A 13,121-nucleotide genomic window follows, 5' to 3' on the forward strand; every position below is an offset into this window, starting at 1 on the left:
AGAGAGAGAGAGAGTGACACACACAAAAATTGTAGCCCCAAATTAAAACTAAAATCATGGGATTAGAAAAATTTGGGCTTACTAGGGATCGCCAAAGCATCATGGGGAGTCACGTGGCCTTCTTGATTTTACGATGTTTAAAAAAACCTTTAAAAACCTATACAGTAAGCCTATATCTCAGCATTTGGTTCGCTTCTGTGAAGAAATGTAAAGTAAATTGTCTAATAGAACAATGGCCAAACGTCATGGACAAGAAAACACTGAATTTGTCCAAAAAAGAAGCCTAATAAGTCTGTATGATTGTTACAAATAGTAAATACATCATACAGACAGATAATTGTATAAAAAGTTCCCTAAACAGGAAATAATCTGCTCAAAATCTATCCAAATCACTCCTTTTACACAATCGTCCTGCAGTTACTGAATTCACTGTTTGGGTTCATTGTACAGTTTAAATATAATATGAAATATCCATAAAATATGTTACTGAGTCAGTTTACTCAATGATAGAAAAAGGGCCCCCCTAAAGGAAAAAGGTCACTGTCAAATTGATGACTGGCCTTAATTCATGGAGTAATGGTAAATAATGAGTTATTAAACTTTTGTGCTGAAGATATGTTGGTGAAGGTTTATTTGCACCAGTCATGTTTGTTAATGCATTGGATCAACACACTGTAGTCAAGTGATCATATTTCAAAAGTTATTACTTGATATAATGCCACATTACATGCATAACTTTATGATGACTTAATAAAACGGACTACTTGATGTCAGTGTTGTATATCTCCTTTCAGTGTAATCTGCTGCAAATGACATTCAAGAGCTCACTGTGTCTGCCATCCTCAGTAACAGGAGAAGATGGTGATGATGGAGCTGCAGCTGATTCACTCTGTGGCTCTGACCAAGTTACTGTTTGAGGAAAGTAACCACAGGGGCAGGTGGAGTAGTCAGATCAGTCAACAGGCTCATTGAGAATATGGTACAGAGACCTATCACACAGGGTCTGTTCTAACCTAACAAACCTTGTCCTCATTTGAAACGTTGTGTCAGATACGAGGGTTGCAGTGGTATACCGATACCATGGTATACCGTGGTGTAATTGATGGTTATCATGCCATGTACATTTACTTAATTATGGTATTGAATTCTAACATATTAGTGTTATTAAAAAAATATGGGACAAATTATAATAAGTGTTTGTTCACCCAAAAAAACCCTTTTCATTTCTTTAAGGGTCCTTGTAACTGATGATTATAATAATAATTGTGTAATACCATTATACAGTGACACTGTGATATTTACTGGTACTGTTAAATTTTATGCAGTTTCAACTCTCTCAACTCAGGCTTAGTAAAAACTTTGGGTTTAAGCACCACCCATGTCCACTTTAAGCCCCGCCTATCCAGAGTACAGATATGAATGCAGATAATTTAGTTGATTGAACAGATACAAACAATGGTGTACTCGCTCATCCTAAATAAAATACTAAATAGGCAATGTAATGAAATAACTTTTTGCACAAGTAGGCCAGCTTTGTGTTAAAATAAAAGCGTGAAAGGGTTAACAATATAGATATATCTGCAGATCACAACGCACTCGCTTCACCGTCCCCTTTCCAACCGTGAGGGAGAAACTATGGTGGCCACGAAACGTGCCAAAAATTGGAAACGGCCCTGTCTAGAGCCAATGTTTGGTTTGTCCATTCTGGGCTACTGTAGAAACATAGCGATTCAACATGGCGAAGCAAATTTTAGTACATTATTTTTTAAATGGTTTAATTCAATCTAAAACATCTTGGTGACAACATTTTGTGTCCTGGCATGTACATGTCCATACCAACACCTTCATAACTTCATCATTTTATAATCATGTTTTCTAAGTCTACTTTCTGAATGCTTTCGCTGACATTAACACTACCGCTTTAGGCTGAGAATGAATGATCCCTGTTCTCTGATGTAGTGTTGATATTTACTGTTCTGTTTGTTTTTGTAATATTTGATTTTATCTTTTTACCCTGCATGTACTCCGCATTCTTTAACGTGCATTCATGGATTGACTGATTCTTTCCGGGAGCCCCTGAAGGCAGCATCATTACCACCACCCTCTGTCAGACAGTGACGTCAGCTCCCAGCGAGACGGACAGTCGGAAGCTTAGGGCGTAGAGACAGTGTTGACGTTTTGTTTTGATCGCTTATCGTGTGCATTTTGGACATCACGCCGACATTATCCGCAGACCTAGAAGCCCGCACTTCTACCCTGCCGTCACGCCTCAGTGCGGGGATCCAGCAAAGATGAAATGGATGTTTAAAGAGGACCATTCCCTCGGTAAAGGGGTTTGGGTTGTTATGAAACAAGAGATGTTCTTGTCATGTCATGCACCCTCCTTTCTGTTCTGCTTTCGCCTCCGCGTCCATTTGGCCGTGTCATTCCACACGGCTGCAGGAATGCATGCTTAGCTCAGCAAAGGACTGATGTGGATCCCTGCTGCATACCGCTGCATGCATCACAGCGCATGCTAACATGTTGTGCCTGTCAAATGACCGCAGTCAGAATCGGGTTCACCTTTAACATTGATACATCATAGCAGTCGGCTGATTTCTCCTTGAAGCGTTCTCTTGTATGGAGACATTTTAACAGTTTAACGTTGCCTTGCTTATATTAAATCCCTGGCAGAAAAGGCCTGGGTAGAACATTGGTAGTGTAGTTAATTCGACAGAACACTCTACCATGAAATGAAGCACTTTCTCTCAATAGAACTTTTTTGCATTACTGCTTGGTACCACCCTCCAGGGTGTATTTTGCTGATTAAAGACAACGAGGATCTTAAACTAAACAAATAATAAAAAGCAACACATTTGATTGAAATTAGTAGTGACTGAATATTGCATACATGCCGAATTGAACATTGTTTGTAGTATTTGTTCCAGAGCTTGTAACAGGTTCCACTATCATGAACATTTAGGGGAATATTCATTCACCACAATTTTGACTTGAGTTTGGTTTTAAGTTCTCTCCATACTCAGATAGATAGATGGGGAAGTGGTATTTATGTTGCTGAGCTCCTCCGCTCCTGTCAGCTCCTGAGTTCAGATTCTCTTCATGTAACCTCTATCTCCTTTCTAAAGAAACACTGCTGACGGTTTTGAGATGTTTTCCAAAAGTAGGCCTCTTATCTGGGCTAATGAACCCACCACATCTTATCACCCACTGCCTCGCCCTCCTCTGCTCAGTGTCTGCCTGCTGCATCTGGTCCTGCTCGCTAACACTTCTGGAAATAGATGCACTAACTTGCTCTTTGATGATGAGAAGAACTACAATGTTTAGTATAACCTTATAAACACAGTTGATATGTTTCATATTAAAGTAGTTATGACTATTAGTGTAAAATGTTAACTTTGTGTATAGTTGCATCCACTCCACTGTCTGTTCAGGCCGCTGCCAGCCTTTATGCTGTGCTCCATCCTGCCTATGGATCACTATACCGCACCAGGCTTGCTGTATTTGACAGTGAGGTAGAGAGGAGGCTCCCAAGAGGCCTCACTCATCCCTTTAATCCCTGACTTCCTGTTTGTTTCCTCTCTCTCCCTCAGAGCACCGATGTGTGGAGTCAGCCAAAATACGCAACAAATACCCTGACAGAGTACCGGTGAGTGGGGGTGAAGGGGTTGTTTTTTTGGCAGTAGGATGGGGGTTGAGGGTGCAGACGAAGTGAGTGACAGAAAGTTAAGAGATAAGGAGTGAGGGTTTGGCGGGTGAATGGCAGTAAGGAATGAGAAAGAAGAGAATGAGTGAGTGTTAAATCTTGATAGACGGATTAGGATTTAGATAGAGCTCAGAGAACAGTGGTTACAGCTGTGACACCAGTGACGTCTGAGAGCCTCCATGACTTACAAAGTTCCCCCTGTCTGCTTTGTTAATCACCTATATACACAGTAGGCCTATATCTCATAATTTCATTCACTTTATGAAAAAACTAAATTATGAATTATTTTATTAGTTTGTATTATTAGGATCTTAACTTAAAGAAAACTTCTATTTAGCTAGCTAACGATTGGTGTAGATTAGCTAGCTAGCTAGCTAGCTAGCTAGCTATCTTATGCTATGTGGCTATATATGTTCCTTTTATGTTTTAACCATTCACAGTGTGGTTGTGTTTTCAACATAGATGAGCCTAGCATATAGCATATCTAAATACAGGAAATGAGGAAGTTGACAGAGGCCTGCTCAACTGTTATTAGAGCACAGAGCCCAAAGGGAGAGGGACTTGGCAAGGGTCAACTAACTTTTTTGGCCATTGTTTAAACCAAACTTAAGCCCCATATCTGCTCATTTTAAGTTATTCGTTTTTTTATACCAAAATACAATATAGCATGGTTCTAACCTGGTCCAACATTTTTTTTTCACGCTGTCCAAAATATAGTTCTGAGGAGAAACATCGACCAATTTTAATTTTGAGGAATAAAGAAATGATAACAAATCAAATATCATCAATGCCCAAAGTAATGACCTTTGGGCATAAATAAACTGCTGCTGTTTATATGTGAGGTCATGCTACATGTAGGCTTTATTTCATCTGGCTAACAAAAGCACACCCACCATATACACACCTCTAAAGAAACCTGTGAGGTAACCTCTGCCACACTGGCATGAAGGGAATACAGCAGCGCTGAGGACAGATGCCTCAGATCAGAGAGTGTACAGAATGCATACAGTGGGAAGCTGTGGACAGGTGTTAAACTGCCTGGTCCTAGGAAATGCATACACAGAGCCTTTCGGGTGAAAGATGCCTGTTAAACTCAGTGCCTTTATGTAGTTCTTGCATGCTGCACCTGATCTTAGATCTAGATCAGAATTTGTGTTCACCACTGAAGGGGATCGTAAACAAGCAAGGTAGAACTGCCCAGTGGATCAGATGACTGTGTGGTGTGAATGGGGCCGCTCGTAGAATCCACACAGACTTATCTGACTCATCAACCCTGTGTTTCCGACATTGCAGGGATCTGTTTTCTTACAACCCCGTTGTACACTACCTGCCCTGCACCAAATGAGACAGAGTTAGCGTCTAGCTCAGGGATCTCCAACCTTTTTGAGAGTGTGGGCTGCCTAAAAGGAGACAGATTGTCAGGAGACTCTGTTTACTTGACAGACATCCACGTTAAATCGATGCTTTCAATAGAAAAGCACAGCGGTGTGTATGTCTAGCTTTAATCATTTTCATAAACAGGGTTGAACCAGTTTGATATGGAATTGCGGGTGTGGATTTTTCCTCTGGTCCTAGTATTAACACTGAAATGAGAAATCTGCTGATATGAACTGAGAGTGAATTTGCTCAGCTTGCCTAATCAAGATAAACCAATTAATTGGTAGATCATGAAAATCTAAAAGTGCAACTCAGAGAAAGTAGTCAAGGACTAAGGCCTCCATTTGTAACACAGCAAATGAATGCTGAATGCAGAAAGGCAGAGGGTATAGGGAAGCATGGTTTCAACTCAGAACATGTAAGAAAGGGTCTCAAGATACTTTTTTAATCCATAAAAACACATCAGTAATTTATGTAAGTGTTTTGACACAGTGGAACCCATTTGCTCACTTCTTTGCAAGTGTTATGGAAAAAAATATAAAGATTGAGATTATAGAACTCTGTGGGCCATCATAGGCCACGTTGCAGACCCCTGATCTCGCTGGTGAACATAATGTTATATTATATTAGACCAGACACAGTTTTAAGTCTGACATGGTTTGGTTGTACTTCATCAGGTTCAGCAGATTCAGATAAATTGATATTGTAACGTCCTATAATGGCCTTAAAGGTCCTGTTACAACAGTGCACTCCAGAGTAGAGATGCAATGATTAGTTGATTCATTGATTAGATTGATTGATTATCTGTTAAATTAATTACTAACTATTCTGATAATCTTTTAATTGTTTCCAATCCAAATATTCAGATTTTAGCTTCTTAAATGTGAATATTTTCTGGTTTCTTTAGTCCTGTATGACAGTTCACTGAATGTCTTTGGGTTGTGGACAAAAAGAAGACATTTCAATCAACATTTTTCACCACTTTCTGACATTTTATGGACCAAACAACTAATGGATTAATTGAGAATGATTGAAAGAGTAATCCATAATGACAATAATCGTCAGTTGCAGCCTTACTCCAAAGAGCAGCTAACATTTACAGAACGGTGGATATTAGAGCGTACTGAGATTTGCAACCCATGCCACAACATACGGTATTAAAAGCCCAATTTTTCTGTTGATGAATGTGCTCCAGGTGATAGTGGAGAAGGTCTCTGGCTCTCAGATAGTGGACATTGATAAGAGGAAGTACCTGGTGCCCTCCGACATCACAGTGGCCCAGTTTATGTGGATCATCAGGAAACGCATCCAGCTGCCTTCAGAGAAAGCCATCTTCCTCTTCGTCGACAAAACCGTCCCCCAATCCAGGTGAGATCAGCAGTACGGTCTACAGCTGTAATAGTGGAAATAAAAAGGCAACGGCACAGTGGCCACTGCCCAGCTGGTGCATGATGTAAAATGCAGCGCAGAGGCCACTAGAGACTGTGGAGCTTTTTGCTGACGGTTTTATTTGTTTATGGTAATGCTGGTCAGAATCAATGCTGACATAATTTATTAATGTAACAGAGCAGCAAAAAATAGTCACATCATTCTGTAGAGGGACTCTTTCTCTGTACATAAGTATATATATATATATATATATATATATATATATAAACTGGGAACACTATTTTTACAATAATTAAAAACAGTCCACCTTATTTCTTTCCCTGTTGTTCCAAAAAATCTAAATCCAAAAACAATGTATTTATATAATATCATATCATATGTATTTTTTGGGAAGTTGGAACAAGTGAAGAAGGCTGGCTGTTTTTATTGACTGTAATTTCATTAGTGATCCCAGTTTGATCCTGATACTTTCCCATTTGCGTGACGTATGTTGCAGTGTGTTCATTGTCTATCTGTTTTTAGAACACATGACCTGTAGTGTGTGAGTAATCAATCTCCCCTGTGAGGACCAAAAGCCACCCCCCCCCCCCCCACTCTGGATCTACACTAATCTGATTTCTCTGTTTACACTATTGACATGCAGATATGGTGTAAATACATACAGTATATCTGAGGAATCTGACCTGCTTCTCACAGCTTTGTATTGTATTGATAATGCTTCTCTAGTGGAAACTTGCTTACGCCTATTGTTAGTTTAGTGCACCTGTAGTTCTTAAAGAGTAAACTGCACCCTCTCGCCCTGCCAGCTAATGGTGACAACATGCTCTTTCTTGTAGTACGTAGCATGGTGGATGTGGTCACAAGTAGAACAGACCAAACCTGACCACATCTGGCTGTGATGTTCGATGTGTTCAGAGGTCCAGCAGACTTCTAGCCCATAGTCAGTGCAGCTATGGTTTTCCTTCTATACAAAATATAAAGTGGAGGCCTTAAAACTATTCGAATGCCTTCAAGTTCTAATCTTTAAAGGGGCACTATTATGCTCATTTCCAGCTCTATATTCTTAGTCTGAGACTCCACAAGAGTTGCTTTGCAACATTGGCCCTTCCTGCAGCCCCTCAGTTCATCCTCTGCCTGAAACAGTCCGCCATTCCTGCTTTAGATATACATTGCCTACCTAAGCATGAGGGATTTACAGGAAACAATGTCTATATGTAATCCAACGCAATCTCTTTTTATTTATTTCACACATCACTTTATCTCATTGATAACAGTCATTAATAATTAATAACCGTTTTAGTTTCATGGTGCCTTAAGTGACAAGTCATGTTGTAAGCACATAGCAACTTGACCTCACATTCCTCTAAATGCGTCCTATTAGAGACCCAATTTGGCCATTGTGTTGGAGTAGGATACACCTGGGCTAAAGGTTATCCAAGCAGAAATACTCCCCCACAGGATCCCTCTGGATGAATAGGAGCTGAAAGGAAATACTACAGAAACCACTTCCTTATTACTGATTGATCTGTTTGGTGATAACAAAAGACCAAGTGATTATGTGTCATAATGTATATTTTGTAAGTTTTATCTGACTCTGGTAAGACAAAGGGAAAGTGCACTTACCAAAATGTTGCACTCTCTTTAAACGTCAGAATTGATCTATTAAGTGTGATCCACCTCTGACTCACTGCACAAATGTTAAGGCAGATGCACTCCATATCCAGGGAGCTGTTCCAAAAAAGCAAGTTCACTGGGCTACCTTAAAACCTGAAACCTCTTCAAATCTGGAACATGGACTAATATAAAAGAAGACTTGGGAATAGGCCATTTCCCCCAGTAGACATTTTGATTAGTCCTAGTAGGAAAAGCATGGGGGTTAGTACTAACATGATGGCTCTGTTCTATTTAAGTGTCCTAGGCTCTATTTACATGACAACGGTTTTTGCGTAAAACAGTCAATTATTGTGGTCGCCATTTTGGGGGCCTGAAAAAGCTAACTTTTGAACCCGGTCTCCCGAGTGCAATCTTTTGGAAACACCACCCATACCGTCGTCATGTCCCCTCTTGACTACTACGCGCTTGGCTACTGAGTTTTCAGCGCTGAGTAACATCGTCACACTTCATTGTCCGTCCAGACAAAACTGTTTCTGTTCCTAACTTAAATACATAACATAAACAAGCAGTCTTGATACAGATTTGTTTTCCTTTAAGAACTGTGACCAAACTACATACTAAACAGGACATTTTACAATGCAGAAATAAACTTGCCAATGTGCTCTAGTGGACAAACTATGTAATAGCAACACTGTCTACATTATTTCAAACATACAGTATATTTGGCATTTCTGTGCTGCTATTTCTGGCAACTTATCTGCTGACATTCTCAACATTCTAGCTTACAACAGCAGCGACATTTACTCAGACTGAGATAAGCTAAAATGATCCGATAATATTTGCCATGCTAATCTATTGGTTGGGCTCAAATCCATAAGCAGGATGGATGATGCCTAGAGACTTTAGAATTAGAAATTACATGCATAATGCATTCTTCATTGTATTCTTTACTGTATGTTGTTCTTTAATAATGAGGACACAATTTCGTATCTGCAACATTTCTTGAATCAGATTGCATTTCCCTAAAGGTTTGTGCTTTTGTTGTTGTATGCGTTTTGTCCATAGAGACTGCCGTAGGTTTTAGCATAGAAAACTGATTTCAAAATTCAGTCGATCAGCACAAAACAACACTGGAGATGTAAATATAATCGATTCTACTTCATTCTGTGTGTGATCTAATAAGGGTCTGCTTTCTGCTGTGTGTTGCAGTCTGACTATGGGCCAGCTGTACGACAAGGAGAAGGACGAGGACGGCTTTCTGTACGTGGCCTACAGTGGAGAGAACACCTTTGGTTATAAGGGCTTTTATACAACACGGGGTTAATGCTTCACTGAATATCAGTCTCACACACACACACACACACACATACACTGACATATTGGTGCACAATGTTTGAGACATTTGGGTCTTATGTGTTGCATAGTAATGCACCTACACACTTGGCACAGTCATTTCTGGTCCAGTTTTGCTACTAAAAATACACATTTATGGTGAAAACTAGCCACACCAAAATGTTACAATTATACAAACTTGTTCTAATTTATTTTAGTTTTTGGCAGGATCAGATGATCGTTATTGTCAAGAAATGCTTGACGTCAGTTGAGGAGAGAAATATCTTTAACACTGCCGTATAATAAGAATAGCCATCACCACACGTTATAGGCACGTCAGATATCATTCATTTTCCAAGTATCGACACGTATCGGTATTAGATTACAAAAACATTGTGACATGCCAATCATCACACATTACCCCATCATGCTACATTTATTTCAGTCCAGCTGTGTTGTCACAGATATTTGTGTTTGGCTGAAGTGAGAAAGAAACCCTATATTCATGTGACTACAATCATTAACCACATTATGGATGTATTTGTATGGCTTATCATATCATGTATAAAAACTTCAGTATGTAAATTCAGTTGCACTCAGCACTATGATTGGCTATGAGAACAGCTATGTTCATGTGAAAGAAGGCAGTTCGTGCAATTGAGAAGTTTTTGCAGTCCCACCGCAAAACACTAGCGAACTAGCTAACAAATACGGTATATACATCAATCATTAGCTAGCTAGTTAGGTTAGTTTGCTACAGATGCTAGCTAACTGGCTAGCTAATCTACATTAATCGTTAGCTAGCTGGTTACATCTGATAGCTAATGTTAGCAAAACGCTAGCTAACTAACTAATATACATCATTCATTAGCTAGCAATTTAGATTAGTTTGCTTAATTGCTTAAGTTAATTGTTAGCTGGCTGATGTTAGCAAAACACTAGCTAATTCACTAGCTAACAATTGGTGTAGATTAGCTAGTGTTTTTCTAACTTTATCTAACTTAAGATGTCACTTTTTTCTTTTAACCATCTTAAAATCAATATAGATTAGCCTAGCACATAGCATATCTAAGAACAGGACAGGAGGACGGTGACAGAGGTCCTAAAGGGGCGGGTCAATTGAAACAGCTTAAGGCCAGGGACCAGTGACCTGCTAAAGAAATCCAACACTTTACTTGAAGTTAATTGTGTTGTATATGGTTTTACACACATACATACATACGTACATTTTCATCACAGGGCAACAAAAAGAAAATGACCACCACTTAATAGGAAGACTCACTCAGTTCCTCTTCTTATATTCTCAATCTGTAACATTCTGCCCCAGAGATACTCAGTGAGAAAGTTTTGCACTTTAACCATTCTCCCTCAACCTGCGCCGTCTACCTCTACATCAGTCAGTGGTTTCCTACACTACCCAGAATGCCTTCTGACAACCTCAGACATTTTGACAACACAGGTGTAACTAATATTTATTAATAATGGCTGCATTCCTTTTAGGAGTTTAGTTTGAGGTTACTCAAATCAGTGACATGGATTCAGAAACTCGTTAATTTGATTAATTTCACCTCCTATGACAGGTCATAATATCTGCTGTGAAAAAGGTTTGTACTGAATCATTGAAGTTGTACCAGGATTTGGTCTGCATGAAGATTTGATTCTAATTGGCTGCAGGGTGTCCAATAGTTCTTGATAAACGTACTATCAAATTATATTTAGTGTTTGTCAACCATACACAGACTTTGAATCTTGCTAGCGTAATGTAATACTTTCTGGCTCGTAACGGAACCAAACTGAACTGAAGGGTTCTATGAGAGGAGCAGACTAGAAATATCTCAAGTTGTATCTAAGGTTCATCCTATTTACTGGAGTTGTGAACGTTTCCATTACATAAGAACCTTATGGGAGGGTAATGATTGTTTCAGGTATTAGTTAAACCCTCAGGTGTTACTATAACTGAAAAACTTAAGATTTGCAAAATGCATAAAAATATACTGGTCTTTATTTTTTACCTTTGCCAAGTGACCATGGTTTAAGTGGGATAATGTCCTTTAAGCTGTCCATTATCAGAATTAATGGACTCCACAGAGGCAGTTATTTACTGATAAAGGACACCTTGTTGAGCATTATCCTTACTTATGAGCTCAGGAGATAACATTTTTTTCTCAGTAGTAGGCGGAGACCAAAGAAGAGCTTAACAGATTGAATAATGGACTTCTGGTCAGGCAGACACCAACACGAATACAAATGAATTTAAAATGTTAGTCCAGGTCTGCACATGTCCGAAAACAGGCATCTCTTTTTTCTTTGCCACAACCACTTGTTTGAGGTCAATTTCTGCAGCTTTAAACACCTGACAAACAGCACCTGGTACCTTTTAACTTATGTTGTGTTTTGTGTAAAAGCATTCTGGAAAATGTAAGAAATCATGTCCTGCAGCAAAAGTAGAGGAAGCAGGTCATACACTAACTCACTATGTAGCAGTGGACGAGGATCTAAGCAGGGATTATTCCTTTTGAGACTTACCACTCACCAAAACAACTGTTTACACCCCACTGTGAATACAAATAAGGAGGCTACTGCATTGCCTTTAGCTGTTCTACAGTCTACAGTCCAGCTCGTAGAACTGATCCAAGTTCAAGTGTTTTTAGAGGGACAACTGATAATACACTGTGAGCCATCAGCACATTACACAACTGATGCATGATGATAACACCAGAAACATTATTTCCCAGTATATTCCTGGAATGAGTGTGTCATGGCTGAGATATGTGGTACTTGACCCTGTCCCTGCCCCTTCTGTCTTACTTTAATGATTCAAGTACAGCGGAAATGTTGGTTAATAAAATCACTGAGCGTGCAGAAAAACTGCTTTCACAGTTGTTAATGATTAAATACACATATTTAATGTACTTACAGTGAGCTCTGTGTTCAGGACTGTGGTGGGAACATACAGCTCTGTAATTCACATCTCCGCTACTTCAAGTAAAGAGTTGCTCTCATCTTTGGCTGCACAGGTTTCGGAGTCATAAAATCAGAATTGCTTGGTATCGTTCTTCTCTTCACTCAGATGACTCTAAAGCTGACATTTTGGCTGCAGCTGTAGTCTTTGGTGCTGAATCAGAGTAAGACATCTGGTGTGTTTCCACCTTTTACCTGACCCATTATTCATATTTGTGCACCACAAAGCTGATTCAGGCTTTTAAACATGGTATGTAGATGTATAATATATTGACGCAATGCTATGATATTCAGTATTGTTTTATTTCATCAGTGTTGTATGTTTGTTAAATATATCTTGAAGACGTAAAGGAATTTTAGATATTTGAAAAAGGTAAGGTAGCTGGAAGACCTGACCAATAAAAATGAATGTAAAATAAATCAGAAAGGCTTTTGGTCTTATTAAAATGGAATGGAATTAATATGTCAGTACACTTATACTTAATATTTGCTCAAAATTGAAAGAACCCTGTGCAGTACTATTAGTACTGTGGAGCAATGTTTTAGATGTTTTCACACAAAGGCGGGAACACCACTGATCAACAGCTGGTGGCTATAAAGTGCAAAGAAATGTAGCAAAGCGCCCAAGAAGGCAGTGAAGAAGAGTGCTGGCAAGGAAACATGGATGTAAACCAAGCAGCAACCCTTGTGGCTGACAAATGAAACCAACACAGAAGTAACAAAACGTGCAGGTCCTCTAAGGGCC

General features: G+C 39.3%; 1 protein-coding gene across 1 annotated transcript; it reads left to right on the top strand.

Annotated features, from left to right (window-relative positions):
- The first annotated feature begins 2,115 nt into the window (after positions 1–2,115).
- On the top strand, positions 2,116–12,799 carry gabarapl2 (GABA(A) receptor-associated protein like 2). Its single transcript, XM_035665669.1, has 4 exons — positions 2,116–2,325; positions 3,591–3,646; positions 6,276–6,448; positions 9,293–12,799. Exons 1-4 carry the CDS (start codon positions 2,292–2,294, stop codon positions 9,405–9,407), a joined length of 378 nt encoding a protein of 125 aa, XP_035521562.1. The 5' UTR covers positions 2,116–2,291; the 3' UTR covers positions 9,408–12,799.
- The last annotated feature ends 322 nt before the right edge of the window (positions 12,800–13,121 follow it).

This window comes from Morone saxatilis, unplaced genomic scaffold (assembly GCF_004916995.1).
Source record: "Morone saxatilis isolate NCDOM2014 unplaced genomic scaffold, NCSU_SB_2.0 Contig2, whole genome shotgun sequence".
Lineage (NCBI taxonomy): Eukaryota > Metazoa > Chordata > Actinopteri > Moronidae > Morone > Morone saxatilis.